This window comes from Antechinus flavipes, chromosome 4 (genome assembly GCF_016432865.1).
Source record: "Antechinus flavipes isolate AdamAnt ecotype Samford, QLD, Australia chromosome 4, AdamAnt_v2, whole genome shotgun sequence".
NCBI classification, from domain to species: domain Eukaryota; kingdom Metazoa; phylum Chordata; class Mammalia; order Dasyuromorphia; family Dasyuridae; genus Antechinus; species Antechinus flavipes.
In genome coordinates, this window is record NC_067401.1 from 32,981,478 (window position 1) to 33,001,340 (window position 19,863).

Here is a 19,863-nt window from a genome sequence, read left to right on the forward strand (position 1 = left end):
TTCCAATTCCACATAAAGATATTTTTCAACATTCATTTTTTGTACGTTTCAAAATTTACCTCCTCTTCCCTTACTTCCCTCCTTCCCAAGACAACAAGCAAGAGGATATAGGTAACTATTACTATGAAAGTATTTTGCCCATAGTCATATGATAGTAAGTTTCAAGGGTAGAGTTTGAATATAAGTTCTCTGACTTCAAACTCACTGCTCTTTTCATTATACCACATACTGTCTTAGGTGTTATACTGGAGAGGGTCTTAAATTCCTGGAAAAGAGATTTGATCTTCCTTGGGGAGGCAACAGTGAGTCACTATTTTTGAGCAAGAGTAATGACACAACCCAATCTATTGGTTATGAAAGATTATTCTGGCAACTAATAGAAAGCTCAGGTTGGTAGGGGAGAGAGAGAGTGGAGGTGGCAAAAACTGTAGAAATAGATCTAGCAGGTGTGTAAGGAAGGCTTGGGCTAGGGCAGCCAGCAGTACTGGGATTAGAGGAGGAAGGAAGAGGAGGTAGAATGAAGAGGATTCAGTAACTGATTAGATATGAAAGGGAGGCAAGAACTAAAAGTAATAACAAGGCTTTTAACATGATAAATTGGAGGAAGGAGGGTCTATCATGGACACAAATAAGGAAATTAAGAGGAGGAGCTTATTTTGGGAAGAGAATGGTAAGTTTTTAGGATATATAACAAGAGCTGGATTCCATAAAATTCCATAGGATATATATAATCCATTTCTCATGTTACAGATGAGAAAACTGAAGACCAGAGATCCTAAATTGACTGCGACAGAATTTGAACTCAACATTTTCTAATTCTTAATTTACTGAAATTTATTGAAAAAAAATTTCTTTTTACAGTCCTGCAGCTCACTTTTATTTATTTCATTAATTTTTTTTGTTATGATGTTATTTTCATTTCCCAATACATCCCTCCCACAGTGCCATCTCTATCCCACTCAAAGAGCTATTTACAGTAACTCAGAATTAAAAACAAAATTCACTCCAGTCTGTGTTGAGTTTGAAGGGTCAGGTGGAAATTTACCGTCAGGGATGTAGGTCTTGAGTATGTAAGGGGATTTAAAGAGGCAAAAAGAGAGACTTGTGAGTCATCTATAGTGAGATTTACTGTGGGTGTGTAAAGAATTCAGAGGGGAAAGGAGGTCAAGGTCAGGACCTTGGGGAGCATTTTAAGGAATTGAGAAGAGGAGTTGGAGCTCAAGAAGAGAGAGACTGACATATAGGAAGGGAAGTCAAACGAACAAAAGTTATTTCCTAGGAAGCAAAGATTGGGCAACAGTAATTGAGATTAGAGTACTGGGCCGGAGGGGGGAGGACCAAACCTTTAAAGATGGTCTTTGGTGACTTTTGCTTTAGTGTCTAAATGGGCCAGATTCAAGTTGTTGAGAAAAGACCAGATTTAAATGAAGTTGAGTTGCGTGAGGAAGGAGAGAGATGGAAGTTTCCTTGTGGATGGAGCCCGGACCGTAATGTCTTTGGGATGGAGAAAGGAAAGGACACTTCTCTGTAATTTACATTTTCCGAGCGTCGCCTGGAGCCTTGGCAGGTGAAGTCACTAGGAAGGGATTTTCCCAGAGTCTCGCCTGTAAGTGTCGGAGCCAGGATTTAGCGGCGGTCCTTCCTGACATAAAAGAAAATAAAGACAAATAATACAATAAATAAAAACAGCCAACGTCGACCAGGAGCTTTAAAGTTTGCAAAGCACTTTACAGAAGCTGCCTTGTTTGATCTGTGGAAATTGACTTCCATTCAAAAATATGAAGTGCAAATCAAGGGGTTTCAGACTTTATCTCTCTTATCCATCTACGCACCCAGCTGTCCGTCCACACATTTGTCTGTCCAGCTACACGTCTGTTTATCCATCTCGCTATCTGGGGATCCCTGAACACGTCCATTGGCAAATAAGGGGCCAAGAGGGTGTTCTAGAAGGGCCCGCAAAGAAACACTCGCGGGATGGAGGGGGAAGGGTAGTGGCTGGGGGGGGGAAGACAGCTGAGCTGCGAGGAGGGAGGGAGAGAAGGAAGGACTCGGAGGCACCGGCCCCGCCCTGGGCGTCCCTTCTGCCGATCGCTCCAGCCCCATTCCCATCGCGCGGCCAGGCCCTTTTTCTGTGGGGAGGGCGAAGGCAGGCGGAGCGTTCGCTTTCCGAGCTCGTTTGTCCCTCGCTGCTCGCCGTCCTCCGCCACTCGGGGAAGGGAGGAGCCTGCGCGGCCCGGGCCCTGCCGAGAAGCCTAGAGGCCGAGGAGCCGGCCTGAGGAGGCGGTGGCGGCAGCGGGGCGGGGCCGGTGGGGACAGCCGAACTAGGGAGCGGAGGCTAGAGCAGCGGAGGGAGTGGAGAGGGCCGGGGTGGGGCCCGGGACGAGCGAGTGCAGCCGCCGGCTCAGCTCCGGGAGGCCCGGGCCGGGCCGCCCCGACCTGCGGCCGCCATGAAGAAGGACGTGCGGATCCTGCTGGTGGGAGAGCGTGAGTTCGGGGCCCATTTGGTGTGCGCGGTCTCCAGAGGCGTGGGGATCCTCTCCCGCGCTCCCTGGCGCTCAGGACCCCTTCTGCCGGTGCCCTGTATCTTATCAATCCCCCTCAGGCAGTCTCCATTCTCTCAGGACCTGAGGAACCTCAGAATCCTCATCCCTTCCCCTAAAGCCTCACTCCAGGCCCCACCCAGCTCCAAGGACCCCCCTCCCCACTTTGAGGGTCTTCAAGCCCACCTGCTATGTCCGTAATTAGTCCTCAACTCCCCTCCAATTCTTCCCAAACCTCCCACCCAATGCCCTGTTCCCCCCAAGTCCTTCCTGCAGGGCCCTCGACAAACCCCGTCCATTCTCTCCCTTCTACCCCCAGCCTCTAAAGCCCCTTCGTTTCTAGTCCCAAGGCCCCCCCTCTTCCAAGTCCTCTCCCTTCCCCGGTCCTTAAGGCCCCCCGCTTCCCAGACCCCCTTTTCCTGTTCCCAGATTCCCCCATCCCCGAGGTCTCAGCAGGCGTCCTCTGAGCTCCCCCAGCTCTTCGCGCCCCCTCCTCTCGAGACCCCCCGCCCCCCACAGCTCTCACCTCTTGGGCCTCTCCTGCTAACTCCCTTTTGACTCTCCCGTGTCCTGGGCTGGAGAACCTCTGGGGGAGGGGGAGGAGGAGCGGCGCTCGGCCCGGCCCCCTCGACGGCAAGGTCAGATTTCTATTCTGGGGCTCCTTTCCTATCTCTCTTATGCACCAAAAGGAAGCGATGGAGAATTCTTTTCAAGGTATCAGCATTTTTCTACAAAAGACCTCAAGTTGTCTTTGTAATTTCCCTTTTAACAAGTCTTTCTAGAACTTTGGGCTCTTCTTCTAGCCATAACTTTAGCGAGTAAATATTCTCTCAGAGTCTTTTGTTAAGGAAATAAATGCCTTCCAGATACCCCCTCTCCCCCATCTCTGGCACTTTTATACCTACATTTTCTCTCATCACCCCAACACTTAAAGGACCCCTGGAAGTTCTTAGATTCTACTTTGGGAAACTGCCTTTGAGGGCAGAGGAGCCCTGACTTTTTGGGATTACTCTGCCAGTTAAATTAGCCTGACTATATTAAGAGGAAAGTGGGCAGGAGGGACGGTGTTTGTTTTTAACTACATCACTTTGGAAATCACAATTACATAGTATTTACTGACTGGGCTGAGCCTTGTCCCACTGGAGAGCTGCAACTCCAGGTTGAGTGTGATAGAATTCACAGAAATCCAGAACATTTGTCCATTCCTCCATAGGGGCCTTATTTGTCCACAAAGCATTGTTTCCAAATTAGAAAGTGATTTTTATGCATATCCAGACTCAAATCTTCGTTTTTGGTTTTTCTGTTTGCCAGTCTAGATTTCAGTCTGTATAATTATGCTTCAGCCTTTCGCTTTTGCATGGACTTTGCTCAAAAGTTCAAGGAGCTGCTATCATATTAAATCAAATTAAAAGCTAGAGTATGAAGTGGTGTAATAGATAATAGATAGCTTGTAAAGCCTTTGTCTTGGCATATACAGTGATTACTTTTCAAAACATTGCTGCTATTGTTTTTGCTTTGGTTTTGATGACTGATATTTGGTGATGTTTTGAAAATAGTTATCAGATAGTATGATAAATTTGAAAGTGACTTGGAAAAGTTTTAAATATATAAATGTAAAAATATGTACAATAAAATTTGTATGGTGTTCGAAGTGAGATTTCTACAGTGCCTTTTATGCATTTTTTTTTAAATGCAGAAAGCTTGAAAAACCTGAAAGAAAATAAGGATTTTTTTTTTTTTTTTTTTTTGCTGAAGCAATTGGGGTTAAGTGACTGGCCCAAGGTCACATAGCTAGGACGTGTTAAGTATCTGAGGTCAAATTTGAACTCAGGTCCTCCTGACTTCAGAACTGATGCTCTATCCACTCGTTCCACTGCACCACCTAGCTGTCCTGGGACTTTTTGTTTTTTAAAGTACTCTTTATAAAAGTGTGGCATGAGTAACTCCTGACTAGCCTATGACATTCCAAAGAAATGTAATTGTATTTTGTTGAAAGATCTTCTTTCATATTTTTAATAGCACAAGTGAATACTTCTTAGCTGAGATGTCAGTTTAATTGATTTTTCAAAACCATACTAGAAACTACATTGAGAATCATATTGGTTTTAAGACCTTAGAAATCAAGTAACCTAGAGCTTCTGACATTGTGTTCAGTTTACTCTGTTAGTAACTAGTGTTTCCATAGAATGTCTATCCTCAAGGTAGCTTTCCTTTAGAATATTAATTATGATATATAGGTATCAAAAATATGTGGGTGCCAGAATTTAAGGTATGAATGTAGCCTTCATTTCTTCTCTTTTATCCTATGATGTCCCTGTCTCTCTTTACTGTTTAGGATTGTGTAGCCACAGATTCCCTGAACCTGTGTTTATAGATTCTATCAATATATTTAAAGCCTCAAAATGTTCCATTGATAAATTAATTTGAGACAACCTGCTAATGTCTGCAATTCAATTCAGTTTGACAAGCATTTATTGTGTCTTTATGTATAAGATAGAAAAAGCAGTCCCTAATTGAGTGGCCTACTATGGCTGGGGATGAGGGAGTGGGTCCATGTGTATAAAGATAAGATAATTTGGGGAAGGAGAGTATGCTCACCAGTAGAGGGAGGGAAATTTTTAAGACTTCATTAAGCAAGTAGTACCTGAGTCAAACCTTGAAAAAAGTTAAGGAATCCGAGATCTAGGAGAGTAGGGAGAGTGTCCAGAATGGAGGATGACTTCTTCAAATTCAGAGGCAGGAGAAGGAATCTGAAGTCGGGGGCTAGCTAGTGGGCCTCAATTTGGCAGGAATGTCCAGTGCATAAAGGAGGGTATTGTGATAGAATACAGGGAAGGCAAGTTGGAGTCAGATTGTGGAGGCCCTTAAACTCCAACTCGAAGGGTTTGCTTTTTATTCTCAGAATAATTGGAACCACTGAACATTTGCAGACTTCAAGTAGCATGGTTAGATTTGTACTTTAGGAAGCCTTTGGCAGCTATGTGGAATGTGGATTCTAGAAGGAAAAAGGTCATGGGGTATGACCCCAGGGTACAGCTTCTGGGCATGTGGAGATAAAGTCTGACTTAGTATCTGCATGGATAGGAGAGAAGAGAGAACACTTCAGGATGAGTCCAGGGTTTTAACTTGCATGACTTTGAAGATATTCAGTTTACAGTGAGTATTCAAGGGGCTATTTCACACACTCAGGTGCTGGGACTACACTGTTAAATCATTTAGAAATCAGATTCTTTTTATGACTTTGAGGTAAGGCTAGGTAAAGAGAAGTTAGACACATCATGTAGCACACATGACAGTGGACAGAGTGTTGACATTGAGTTCAGATCCAGCCTCAGACACTTAGTAGTTGTAATCTTGTCATTGCCATCTGCCTCAGTTTCCTCAACTATAAAATGCAGATAATAACAGCGACTCTTTCCCAGAGTGCTTGTGAGGAAATAATGAGATAATACTTATAAAATGATTTTGCACATCTTTAGATGTTTTGTAAACATTATTATCACTATTGTATTATTATCAATAGATCCAAAAAAACTAATGGGGGAAACAAAACCACTCTGATATCTTCTTAGAAACTCGGGTCTATATTTTTTAAAAGTGTCCTGTGAAAGGGATGCAGAAAATAATGGTTGGTTCACCATACTGTGGTAAGGGAAATATTTCATTACTGTCAACCTGCTTTTGTTGGACTTCTGGGACCAGTTTTGTTCAAAGAGCCTACAAGATTGCCATGAATGGTTTCAGCTTAGTTTAGGATGAACTCTTTATTAACCCCTGGAAGTGAAAGGCATTTTATATTAGTCAATTCTTGACCTGTCCAAAGTCCAATAATAAGCAATTTTTACATTTTTCTGTGGTTTGAAGTGTTTGGGAGTGGGAAGTGGAATTTTATAAAGTAAGATGGCTTCAAAAAGATTGTGAGTCAGGCTGCCATCCATTAATTTTGACACAGACAGCTCCCAACAAAGCCTTGCATTCCCTGCAAAACTGAAGAGATAAGAATGGGACCTTTAACTTGGATAGAATGGTATTAACATTGTCATTAATCATTAATTTGCTGAGAAAGTCAGAACTTTCATATCAGAATGATACAGAAATTTTAATTGTACATAAGGAGACCATTATTAGCTCCATTTAAAAATAGACAAAAATTTATTATTCTTAAAGTAAAAGTCAGAGATTTCAGGTATTGTATTTTCTTATAAATTGACTAGAATTTGCATTTAATTAGAGTTGACTAAATAAACTCTAACAGATGTCTTTGCTGTAATTGAAATAATTTATCCTGAAAACTTGAATTTAAACCACACAATGTAGATGTAAAATGTAAATAAAAATCATACTGTAAATAAATGTCATTGTTCTGTTCATCTGCTGGTTAAGATTTCATCGAGCATGTAGAAATGTCCTTTTCACTTAGTGGAATGTAACTGTTTTTTTACCCCTGTGATTTAAACTGTCCTTTAGTTACTTTGCTGCAGGAGAAGAGGAAAGCTCTCTCCCAGTTTTCTGAAGTATTCCCCTCAGTCATCAAAATGTGATAACTTGTGATTCTAAGTTTTCTTTAAATCTACTCTCATGAGATTAATCCTGTTAGGATTTGTAAGGATAGTACTCATTATATCCCATATTTCTTCTCTTCAGCTTTGCATACATGTGATAAATGTGTTTTTCTTTTAGTCTAGCCAGTAAAGTGAAAACATGTCATTTTAAGATATTGGTATTTCATGAATTGACTATAAAATGCTGTTATAGGAGAAATGGGTCAAATTCTGTCTAGGAAGCCTTTTAAGAAGGGGTATGGGAAAGAAGACTTAGGTATGGACTGGCTGTGGTCTGTTTTACTAGATGGAATGTCATGCTTTTGTAGGTCTTTAATTTGTTCTTCATTAGTATGCCATTTAGTCCTTAAACCAAACCAGCTGTGAGCCTACTGATGAATAGGCTATCTTTCTGACAGATTGTCTCAGTCTTCCTTCAGATGCAGATGTCAATATTGCCAACTTCTTTTTACCCATTTGGTTTTTTCCCCTCTAAAAATAAGGGATATTAGTAATGATCTAATTGGGAGGAAAGGGCCCCATTCTTCTACAATGAAGTTGTTTTCAGGCAGTTTTTCTGAAAAGTAAAGCAATATTTACAAAGTAGTTAACGATTTGTTTTGGTATGTGCACTTCCAACATTAAAAAAATTTTTTCTTAAAAAAAGAGGCGAGCCTTTTCCACAGTAACACAAACAGTTTAGGAAGCACCTAGAAAAAATTTAAAATCAGAGATATAGATGAACATGAAGAGTAGGACATCCCAGAGAAATCCACTTAAAACAAGAGCTACTTGTTATCAACAGAAGTAGCCAGTGAGGTGCTTAGAGTCAAGGTAATGATTGGGCCAAGAAATACTGTTTTTGTTTCATGGATGGCAATAATTTGATTGCTCCTCAGGACTAGATGTTTAGAAATTTTTGATGAAAACAGCAAATATAGCCTGAATAAGTCTCAGTAATTTGCCCTTTAATGACAAATTATGTTTCTCAAGAGTGACCTACTTAGAAACAATCTCTCAAACTGAACTGTGACATGTTGCACTGAACTGGATCTTAAGGTCCTTTTTCCTGTCCTTGAGAATACTTTGGCTTGCTTTTTGGTTTTATAGGTCATTTCATGATATCTGAGGCAATCATTTAACTCTAGATGATTAAGAAATAAGAGGACTGGGGTATAAAGGGAAATTAGCATTAGCAAGGGAAACCCAGTAAGAACAAATGATTGTTTTTACTTCAGTTATATAGGGACTCAGGAGACTTTAAAATTCATATGTGAGTCAAGTCACTAAATTTTGTGTTTTTACCTCCGCAAGAAACTTGAGCATCTGAAGGCTTTCCAGTGATAAAATAATTTAGGTTAAGTAAGAAATTAAATCAACAAAATATGTGTGGAAGGAAAGACTTGGGATTTTTTTTCCTGTACATAAATAATTTTCATTTTTCACAAGTAATTAGAAATATTCAGGATTTGTATATTTCAGACATTAAGAGACGTTTTATTTTTGGTGAATGCATTTTTATTCTTCCCCTTTTCCCCAATAGTATTTTCTTTTTCCAGTTACAGGTAAAGATAATTTTCAGCATTCATTTTTGTAAGATTTTGAGTTCCAATTTTTTTCTCTTTCCTTTTCTTACCTCCCTCTTCCCAAAAACAGCAAGCAATCTGATATAGGTTATACCTATACAATCCATATTTGACATGTTGTGAAAGAACAATTAGAACAGGGGGGAAAAAACATGAGAAAGAAAAAGCAACAACAACAAAAAAGTGAAAATAGTGTGCTTCCACTCACATTCAGTCTCCATAATTCTCCCTCTGGATATAGATGGTATTTTCCATCTCAAATCTTTTGTAATTGAAGAAACACTGTTAGAGACATTTCAGGTATTAAGTTGATTAAAAGAGTCTTTAAATAGGCCTAAACTACAGAGTTTGTTTTTCTTAATTTTAGTAGAAGTTATTCATTCATGTATGTCAGTGGTTCTCAAACTATTTGAACTTAGGACCCCTTTACAATCTTAAGAATTCCTATATATTTCTTTTTAAAATAACTTTTTATTGACAGAACATATACCTGGGTAATTTTTAAAAACATTATCCCTTCCACTCACTTCTGTTTCGACTTTTCCCTTCCCTCCCTCTATCCCTTCCCCTAGATGGCAAGCAGTCTTATACATATTAAATATAGTATATTCTAGATAACAATATATGTGTGCAGAACCGAACAGTTCTCTTGTTGCACAGGGAGAATTGGATTCAGAAGGTAAAAATAGCCTGGGAAGAAAAACAAAAATGCAAACAGTTTACACTCATTTCCCATTTCCTTCTCTGGGTGTAGATGATTCTGTCCATCATTGATCAATTGGAACTGAATTAGATTTTCTCTTTGTCGAAGATATCCACTTCCATCAAAATACATCCTCATAAAGTATTGTTAAAGTGTATAATGATCTCCTGGTTCTGCTCATTTCACTCAGCATCAGTTCACTTAAGTCTCTCCAATCCTCTCTGTATTCATCCTGCTGGTCATTTCTTACAGAACAATAATGTTCATAACATTCATATACCACAAGTTACTCAACCATTCCCCAATTGATGAGCATCCATTCATTTTCCAGTTTCTAGCCACCACAAAAAGGGCTGCCACAAACATTTTGGCACATACAGGTCCCTTTCCCTTCTTTAGTATTTCTTTGGGAAATAAGCCCAGTAGTAGCACTGAGAATCCCTATATATTTCTAAAAATTATTGAGAATCTCAAAGAACTTTTGGGTTGGTTATATCACTATTTATTGTATTTTAATTTAAAACTGACATTCAGAACATTTATTTATTTAAAACAATAATAAACATATTACATGTTAATGTAAATAACACATTTTTATGAAAAATTACTATTCCCCCCCAAAAAAATTAGTGAGAATGGCATTATTTTACAAATTTTTGCAAATTTCTTTAATGTTTAATAAAAAAATAGCTGGATTCTGTTATCTGCTTCTGCATTCGATCTGTTATGATATATTGTTTTGGTTGAAGTAGTTGAAGAAAATTCAGGCTCATACACATATAGTTGGGAAAAGAAAGGAAAGGGTTTGGGGGGACTTCCATGAATCCTTGAACCACACTAGAGGAACTTATGGTTTAAAAAATTGAAATAGAGCTGTAAAGTTATAAAGTATTGTTTGATTTTAAATCTGTTTTATACCATTCATAGCTGCAAAGGTAATAAAGGCAGGAGAAAAACACATGTTGAATCCCAGGTGATTTTTGTTTTTGTTTTTTTACATATTCTAGACAACTAAACATTCTGTAATATAAATAGCTTCCTTAAAAAAAAAAAAAAGTCTTTACAAGGTTAGAATTTCTCTTAAGTTTCCTTCCTCCTGGAGCAACTAGTTAGTCCAATGGATAGAACACTGAACCTGGAGACAGGAAGGCTCATCTTTGTGAGTTCACATCTGACCTCAGACACTATCTGGTCACTCTAGGAAAGTCACTTATTCCTGTTTATCTCAGTTTCCTCATCTGTTAAATAAGCTAAAGAAGGAAATGTTGAATCATTGCAGTATCTTTGCCAAGTAAACTCCTCAAAAGGATTTGATTGAAAAACAATTGAACATCCTTTCCCCTTCCCCTTCCAGAGAACTCTCCTTAAGAAGTTTTTTTTTTTTTAATTGCCCTGACAAAAAGAGTTTATTAAAGATATCTTCTGACTTTTCTGCAATCTCTTGTTTAAAGAACAAATTTTAAAGGCATTTTCCAAAACTGTTGTGTAGAAAATTGATATTCTTGGGTTTTAAAAGCCTTATCACTTGTCTTAAAGAATAGATCATTTGAATTGTTAATATATTGTACCATATTGAATACTAAAAAACAATGTTGATTAAAATCACCTTGTATTTATATAATTTTGTTATATAACTAGACTTCTTTCTGTGGCTGTCTCTTTGTGTCACTATATATCAAACTTTGATTTAAATTTTTAAAATATAAGATGAAAATGGGGAGGTTAATACATTCATAATGCAAATAGCTAGGTTTAGTTTTCAGCTGTCTTTGCACATTTTAAAGAAACTGACAATTATGATTGTATTTTTGAAGCCATTCAGAATGACCAGAAATATAATTTATGGAGACTTAGTTTTGATCCTTAATTCCAAGAAAATTCATACATATTTCTGTTACCAACTCTTTATTCTCCCTCATTTATCCTCAGTTACCAGATTTTTCCTTTTCTATTTCTACAACATCTCTCACATCCATTCCTTTCTCCCTAGTCACACAACTACCACCTTAGTTCAGAGCTGCTAAGGTCTGATTATGTAGCTCCCTGACTCAATAAACTCCAGTTCCTCCCTTTAGCTTCTAAGATAAAATAGAAAAATCTTCTTTTTTGCTTATACAGTAACTCACAACTTGGCCCCAACTTACTTTTCCCACCTGTTACATATTATCCTGTTCCTTATTTTTTCCAGTGATCTACTTAAATGGCTGTTCTTCAGGCATCTCCTGCCTTTGCAGTGGTCTGCCTCTATGTTCAGAGTTGAATTTCTCCTTACCTCTGAAGGAGGAGGAGAGTCAAATACCACATTTTACGTGAAGCCTTTCCTGATTTCTCCAACCATTAATGCCCTTCTAAGTTATCTTGTTATTCTATATATAGATACATTTAGACATATTATCTCCTCAGTACAATGTATGCTTTTTGCTAGTAGGGATTGTTTTCATTTTTGTCTTTGTATCCTCAGGGTCTAAAATAGTACCCGGAAGTATAGTAAGCACTACAGAAGTGATATTTAATTGCTCTAATTTGATTAGGAGATTATAGAACAAAAGTTTATCTTGTAGCAGAAGCACGTTTTTTACAAAAATACAAACTCGATTTATCACAAAAATTGACTACTCCAAAGTGGATTATCAATAATCTATGAAGGAAGAAAGGCACATTAAAAACTTTCTGAAAGACAATCCTTTTGCTGCTATAATGAGGAGTATCTGGTCTCTTAAGTTCTTTACCTCTCCCCAGTTGCCTATGGTCAGCCTATAATTCCCTGAGATAAGTAGTCACAAAAGTGTTCACCAATACCACTTATTTTGATCCTCTTGTTCTTTTCTCATCTCTCTTGATTTGTAATCTGATAGGTTTGTCTATTCAGAAGCCTGTTTATCATATCCTTTAATACTTATGTAGACTCCCATGACAATGATTTGTATTCCCATCTAGACTTAGATTCATTTGGTTTTTCTTATACTACCTGACCTGTTAGTTATGACTTTTTGCTATTCAAACTGCCAATATACATGGGATCTCACTGGTATAACTGTAGTCAGATCTTGATTAGTATAAATAATGAATTCCCTAAAGTGTTTGCATTATTTGAATTTGTGCTATATGGTTCCATTATGATTGCACTAATTTCCATATATTTTGCATAATCATATCTTTGAATGATTTATTTGAATGATTATGCATGCAAATACATGCAACTACATGCGACTTATTATTTTCACTAATCAGGACCTAGCAGTATTAGGGGTCTTGTAACCTACTTATTCCTGCTGTTAACTGATAGGACCTCTTATAATAGGGATAGTTTGGGAATTCTCATATAAGAATATACTAATGTACTCTAAAGACACCTCAAGATAATCCGTGGGGGAATCTCATAGCTAATTTTAGCACACTAATTTCATTTTGGTGAAAGGACCTATTGTTTATATTGTAAGTTTCAGAGCCCATGTAATTTAGTAAAATGGTTGATTCCTTATTTTTTTAATGGCTTTTAAGAAGTATGTGAATTTTGCATTTTTAAAAGATAGCAGTATTTTCTCTTATGCATTACACCTAATAAATAATTTATCTGTATTTCAAAAGCTTCTGTAAATTGCATCAGTTGCACAGATGGAACAGATTCTGGAATCACTGAAACTGAAATATGTAAGCTCTGATGCCTCATCTGGAGGCATGATCCTCTCTCACAGATGTGCTTGTAGGATTAGAGTATACTAGGCCTAATGCTGACATGAAAGGCAGGTTGAGTTGGCTGAAGGCTTTGGATCTCTGGAGTTTTTTTAGAATTAGGTACTATTTTAAAATAAGATTATGACAGTTATTTTAAAAATATATTTTGATTAAGTTTTTACATCACCTTTATTTCAAACTACATCATCATTCCCCTCATAAGTTTTCTCTTGCTTCTCTCTCTGAATTGCTTATAGCTCAGGGATGCTTTTGTCACATTCAGGGACTGCAGTTAAGCCATTTTCCAGTTGTTTCCAAGCAAAGTTGGCAATCCTGAAGAAATGCTTGTAGTCTCTGTGATGCTCTTGGTATGAACTTTGGTCAAACATGAATTTTTCTTAGTTCACATAGAGCTGGTATTCCCAGTGTTTGTGCAGGTCATCTCAGCACCACAGGGATGTGAATCATAGATTTGATTCTCTCTGGGTCCTCCGTGGCAGTGTTGTTTCCATTGATACCCAAGAGATTGTAGCTTGTCTGAGGTCATACTGAGAATCAGAGGGCACAGAAGAAAGGCTGCCCTGAGATTCATAAGCTCTGAATGTGAAACCTCTGTGACCTTGGGCAAGCCATTTAAGTTTTGGGAGCTTCTGTGCCTCATCTTCAAAGTGGGGACTAATCTGGAGCCCCAGCTCTAGATTTGTGATGATAGAATAGATGGCCGAAGTCTTTAGTGTAACCCTTCTTTGTTGAGCTCCCTGCCAGGTGGGTTCCACTAAAGGGGTAGAAAAGAAGAAAGTGTTAGTAATAGAGACAAATGCAGAAAAAGCTGCATGTGGATGGTAAATCAGTGTGGCACTGTTCTCCAAGAGCTTGCTATGTGTTAGGCATTGTGCTGTGTGGTGGAGATAGAAAAAAAAAGCAACATTTTCTGCTCCACAGTTTAAAGATTGTTGGGGGAGACAACTTGCAAACAAGTATGTACATACAGAATTGGTTGGAGATCATTTCAAAGGGAAGACACTAAGGTTAGAGAAGGTTAGAAAAAATTTGAAGAAGATGAAACTAATTGGGACTTGAGGAAAGCCAGGAAGTAGAAATGAGAATTTTAGGCCTGGGTCACCCATTGAAAATGGTACAAGTGAGGAGATGGGACATCTTATGCAGTTAACATCAAGAAGGCCTGTGTCATTGAACCAGAAAGTATATGGAGAGAAGGACTAAAGTGTAAGAAGACTGAAAATGTAGAAAGGGGTTAGGTTAATTAAGGTTTTTAAAAGCTGGACAGAGGAGCTACTAGAGTTTATTTAGTAAAGAAGGTGATAGACCTAATGATTTTAGAAAATCAATTTGATTGCTCAGTGGAAGATGGGTTAAAGTGGGGAGAGGCTTGAAGCAGGGAGACCAACTAGTAGGATATTGTAGTAGTTTAAGCATAAAGTGATGAGGGCCTGTAGCAGGTGACAGTGTCAGAGGAGAGAAGGGAACATATAGGAGATATATTACAAAGGTATTGACCTTGATAATTGATTGGACATGAGGGGTGAGAGTGAGGAGTTGAGGTTGACAGTAATGGGAAAGTTAGGAAGAATGAACATTTTGGGTGGGAAAGATATGGATTTGATTTTTGATCTGTTGATGTCTAACCAATTTATAATATTCTTTAGGTATTTGAAGATGTGAGACTGGAAGTCGGGAGAGAGGTTAGAATATGATAAATAGATCTGAGAATCATTTTTATAGAGACTTTAATTGAATCCATGGGAGTAATGAAATTATTAAGGAAAACAGTATAAATAGAGAAGAGAGCCCAAGAAAGAACTTTGGGAGGCACCCATGTTTAGGGGGTGTTCCTCGGCTGAAGGTCTAGCAAAGGAGACTGAAAAATGATCTAGCAGTGTAGAAGAACTGGGAGAGAGTAGTGTTCTGAAAACCCAGAAAGAATAGGATCTCAAAGAGAAGAAGGTGATTGATAGTATCAGAAACTGCAGAACATCAAGAAGGATGAGAATTGAGAGAGTTCATTGGTAACTTTGGAGATAGCAGCAGTTTTGGTTAAATAATCAAATTGAAAACCAGACTATAAAAAAGAGAGTAAGAGGAAAGGAAATGGAAGCTGATTGTAGATGACCTTCTCAAGAAAACACTCAGTATGGATGGATGGATGGGAGGAGAGATGATACAAAATAATAACTAGTGAGGATGGAATATTCAAGTGGGGATATTTTGAAGATGGAGATGTAACTATTTATAGGCATTAAAAAAACAGGAAGCAGAGATTGAAGATTATTGAGAGAATAGGGCAATGGTGGGGGCAGTCTGCTGGAGAAGATGGGGTGGAATGGAATTTCTTGAGCATGTAGTGGGTTTTACTTGGCAAGAAGGGCCAGCTCTGGCGAAAAAGACTGAAGGGGGCTATAGTAACAGAATGTGTCTGAGTGGTGCTAAGATAAAGACCAGTGAAGTAGCTCTGGGAAAATGACATCAATTTTTTCATTGAAATATGAAATAGGGTTCTCAATTGAGAAGATGAGGGAAGAGAAACTATGGGAAGTTTAAGGAGATATTGAAAACCCCTGAGGTGAGTGGAATAAGTGAATTGATTATATTATTATGAAATATAGCCTAATGTCAAAGGCAAGAAGTAGTAAGTTCTCATCTCTAAAATGGCTCTAAAAATACTTGTAATATATTCCTTATAGGGAATTGTGGGTAATCAAATGAAATAAGGTACATAAAAACTAGGACTCTATGTTCAAAATTGTTGAGGAATACTGCTTACAGAAAAAAATCAAAAAAATAATTTTGAGGTCCTCTGACATATATATATAATGCTCTATTTAAATAAAATAAAATTTAATTTAATTTTGCAATTATTCTTAACATTTCCATATGCGTCATATTGGGGGGGGGATCAAACAAAAGAGGAAAGCCATAAAGAAGGAAACTAGGCTTTGAGCTACATCTCCATAGTTCTCTCTCTGGATGCACATGGCGTTTTCTATCAAAAGTTTGTTGGAAGGGGCAGCTAGGTGGCTCAGTGGATAGAGCACCAGCCCTGAAGTCAGGTGGACCCGAGTTCAAATTTGACCTCAGACACTTAACACTTTCTAGTTATGTGACCCTAGGCAAATCACTTAGCCCCAATCGCCTCAGCAAAAAAAAAAAAAAAAAAAAAGTTTATTGGAATTGCCTTGGATCACTGAATTGCTGAGAAGAGCTAAGTCTCTCATAGTTGATCCTCACACAGTCTAGTTGTTGCTGTGTACAATGTTTTTCTGGTTGTTTGCTTCATTCAGCATCAGTTCATATAACATTTAATTTTTTTTTCAAAAATTAAGAATTTGAGAGAAATTTTTAATAAGTGTAAATAATATTAATATATATCAGTTCTTTATAGTACTCAGTTGAAGGTCGATGTTTAGTAATTTTAGTAGCATCTGACCATGATTCTATTTGGAGTTTACTTGGCAAAGACACTAGAGTGGTTTTCCATTTCCTTCTCCAGATCATTTTACAGATAAGGAAATTGAAGCCCAGCAGGGTTAAATGACTTGTTCAGGGTCACACCGCTAATAAATGTCTGAGGCTAGATTTGAACTCAAGAAAATGACTCTAAGCCCAGCAGTAAGAGAGTAAAGGAAGAGAAAGAAGGAAAAGTGTTAGCCTTAATGAAGTATCTCCATTATATTTTTGTTTACTGTGCCTAATGTGATTTTATATGACCTTAGTTCTTGTAAAGTAGTCTTATTACAAACAACCCACTTCTTGTCCCTAGAATTATAATTAGACCAGTAGTGCCCCACAATGAGTTAGATAAGAACGTCTCTTTGCTCTGAGCCAGTGAATGAAACTCTTGATCCTGGGTAGCACTTAAAGAACTCATGCTAAAGGGAAGAGGGAGGTCATTCACAGTTGCAAACTGTTATTCTATCAGATGGATTTTAAAGCCTTATCATAAAAAAATACTCTGTAGTAGCAGTCCAGACTCAGGGCTACCGTACTCAACAATTTTAGCAAACTAAAGAAGCCAAAGCTGTAGGGATGATGATGGGTGGGATGGGGGAGGATGGAGAAGAAAATCTTTAATGCTCTTTTTCATTTTCTCCACTTTCCTGCCTTTGACATCTCCTTTCATCCCATAGACACTCTTTTTTTTATTTTATTATAGTTTTTTATTGACAAAACATATGCATGGATAATTTTTGCAACATTGTTCCTTGCATTCACTTCTCGTCCAACTTTTCCCTTCCCTCCCTCCATCCTCTCCCCTGGATGGCAGGCAGTCTCATACATGTTAAACATGTTAAAGTATATCTTAGATACAATATATGTGTGCAGAACCGAACAGTTCTCTAGTTGCACAAGAAAAATCAGATTCAGAAGGTAAAAATAACCTGGTAAGAAAAACAAAAATGCAAGTAGTCCACATTCATTTCCCAGTGTTCCTTCTCTGGGTGTAGCTGATTCTGTCCATCCTTGGTCAATTGGAACTGAATTGGATCTTCTCTTTGTTGAAGAAATCCACTTCCATCAGAATACATGCTCATACAGTATTGTTGTTGAAGTGTATAATGATCTCCTGGTTCTGCTCATTTCACTTAGCATCAGTTCATCTCCAAGTCTTTGTGTAATCATCCTGCTGGTCATTTCTTACAGAACAATAATATTCCATAATATTCATATATCACAGTTTACCCAACCATTCTTCAATTGATGGGCATCCATTCAATTTCCAGTTTCTAGCCACTACAAAAAGGGATGCCACCAACATTTTAGCACATACAGGTCCCTTTTCCTTCTTTAGTATTTTTTGGGGGGGATATAAGCCCAGTAGTAACACTGTGCTTATCACTGCTGGATCAAAGGGTATGCACAGTTTGATAACTTTTTGAGCATAATTTCAAATCACTCTCCAGAATGGATGCATTCACAGTTCCACCAACAATGCATCAGTGTCCCAATTTTCTTGCATCCCCTCCAACATTCATCACTCTCTTTTCCTATCATTTTAGCAGTCTGACAGGTATGTAGTGGTATCTCAGAGTTGTCTTAATTTGCTGATCAATAGTGATTTGGAACACTCTTTCATATGAGTAGAAATAGTTTCAGTTTCATCATCTGAAAATTGTCTATTCATATCCTTTGATCATTTATCAATTGGAGAATGGCTTGATTTCTTATAAATTAGAGTCAATTCTCTACATATTTTGGAAATGAGACCTTTATCAGAACTTTTAACTGTAAAAATATTTTCCCAGTTTATTGTTTCCCTTTAATCTTGTCTGAATTAGTTTTGTTTGTACAAAAGCTTTTTAATTTCATGTAATCAAAATTTTCTATTTTGTGATCAATAATGACCTCTAGTTCTTCTTTGGTCATAAATTCCTTCCTCCTCCACAAGTCTGAAAGGTAAACTATCCTATGTTCCTCTAGTTTATTTATAATCTCGTTCTTTATGCCTAAATCATGAACCAGTTTTGATCTTATCTTGGTGTACTGTGTTAAGTGTGGGTCCATGCCTAGTTTCTGCGATATTAATTTCCAGTTTTTCCAGCAGTTTTTGTCAAATAGTGAATTCTTATCCCAAAAGTTGGGATCTTTGCATCCCATAAGCACTCTTGTTGAATGGGTGGTCTTATTCCAAAGCATCTCGAAGTGCTGTGAGAACCAAAAAGAACTCAATGAGCAAGAACACAAATAGGAAGAAGGTTGAGAAGAGGAAGGGAGGGAAGATAGGGAGAAAAAGACAATTACAGATTTGTAGGTTATTTTTATTTAGTTAGGTAGTAGGTATCAGATTATTTATTATTTGAAGTACTTATTACTAACTTCACTAATTAGCCACTCGAGAAGTATTGCATTTTTTTTTTTTTTGGTTTGTTTTTGTGGGGTTTTATTCCCCCTAAACATTAGGGCTTCTGGCGCTTCACAGCAGTCCTATGAGCACATCTCTTGAGTTGCAGGGGATCTGTAGTTAGAGGAAATGGAGTTTAGGACTATAGCTGACCCATTGATGGAAGTTCTTGGTCCTTTAGTTGACAAATCTTTGTGTGGAAATTGAAAAATCCAGTCACTTATCCAGAAGGAAATGTGTAGAAATTGAAAAGTCCAGTCACTTATCCAGAAGGAAAGAAAAAGGGAATAAATCAGGGAAATTTAGGCTCATACATTACCTCTGGTAAATATTGCTATGTGACCATGGGCAAGTTTCAATAATGTCCTAACAACTTTTTTTAAGAAATAAGTTTTTATTGATATCATTTGTTTGTGAACCTCTCACCTCCGCAAAGGTGACCCCAGCAACTTGTAAAAATCTTATTTTGACATCACCTTTGTTTCCAGATACAGCTAATCCCACTTCCTACTACAAATTATCATTTGTAATAAATATTTTTTAGAAAATTCATTAACACTAACCTTCGCAAATTGTGACTAATAGTAAATAAGAAAAGATGGAGGTGGGGCAGCTAGGTGGGGCAGTTTATAGAGCACCAGCCCTGAAGTTAGGAGGATCTGACTTCAAATCTAACCTCAGACACTTTAACTTGCTGGTTTTGTGACCCTGAGTGAGTCACTTAACCCTAATTGCCTCAGGGGAAAAAAAAGGAAAGAAAGAAGGAAAATTTTTCTCTCCTCCTGGACCAAGCTTAATCATTTATATTATCCAGCATTCAATTTCCTTTCCCCCCTCCTTCCATTTACCTTGTTGTCATTATGTTTTGCATTATTATTTTCCTGGTTTTGTTTACTTCTGTATATGTCATGTCATGAAAGTCTTCCCATTCTTTTATGAAATCTTTTTGGTCATTCCATTC

At 37.9% G+C, this 19,863-nt stretch overlaps 1 protein-coding gene and 1 long non-coding RNA gene across 5 annotated transcripts in view; one reads left to right on the plus strand and one right to left on the minus strand.

The window, feature by feature from the left end:
* Positions 1–808: 808 nt before the first annotated feature.
* On the minus strand, positions 809–2,114 carry LOC127558970 (uncharacterized). The gene is made up of 2 exons (XR_007953045.1): positions 1,833–2,114; positions 809–1,642 (listed from the first exon to the last, which is right to left on the minus strand). It is a non-coding gene; the product is annotated as an uncharacterized LOC127558970 (long non-coding RNA).
* A 163-nt stretch (positions 2,115–2,277) lies between these two features.
* Positions 2,278–19,863, plus strand: part of RHOT1 (ras homolog family member T1) — a 70,121-nt gene continuing 52,535 nt past the window's right edge. The window contains exon 1 of one of the 4 annotated variants that reach the window (XM_051992385.1): positions 2,278–2,484. Coding sequence is in view for 3 of the 4 variants with exons in the window: in XM_051992383.1 (XP_051848343.1) it covers positions 2,448–2,484 (37 nt within the window). In the remaining variant the exon portion in view is untranslated. The remainder of the gene's footprint in view (positions 2,485–19,863) is intronic. The other 3 variants (XM_051992383.1, XM_051992384.1, XM_051992386.1) reach the window with 3 other exon arrangements.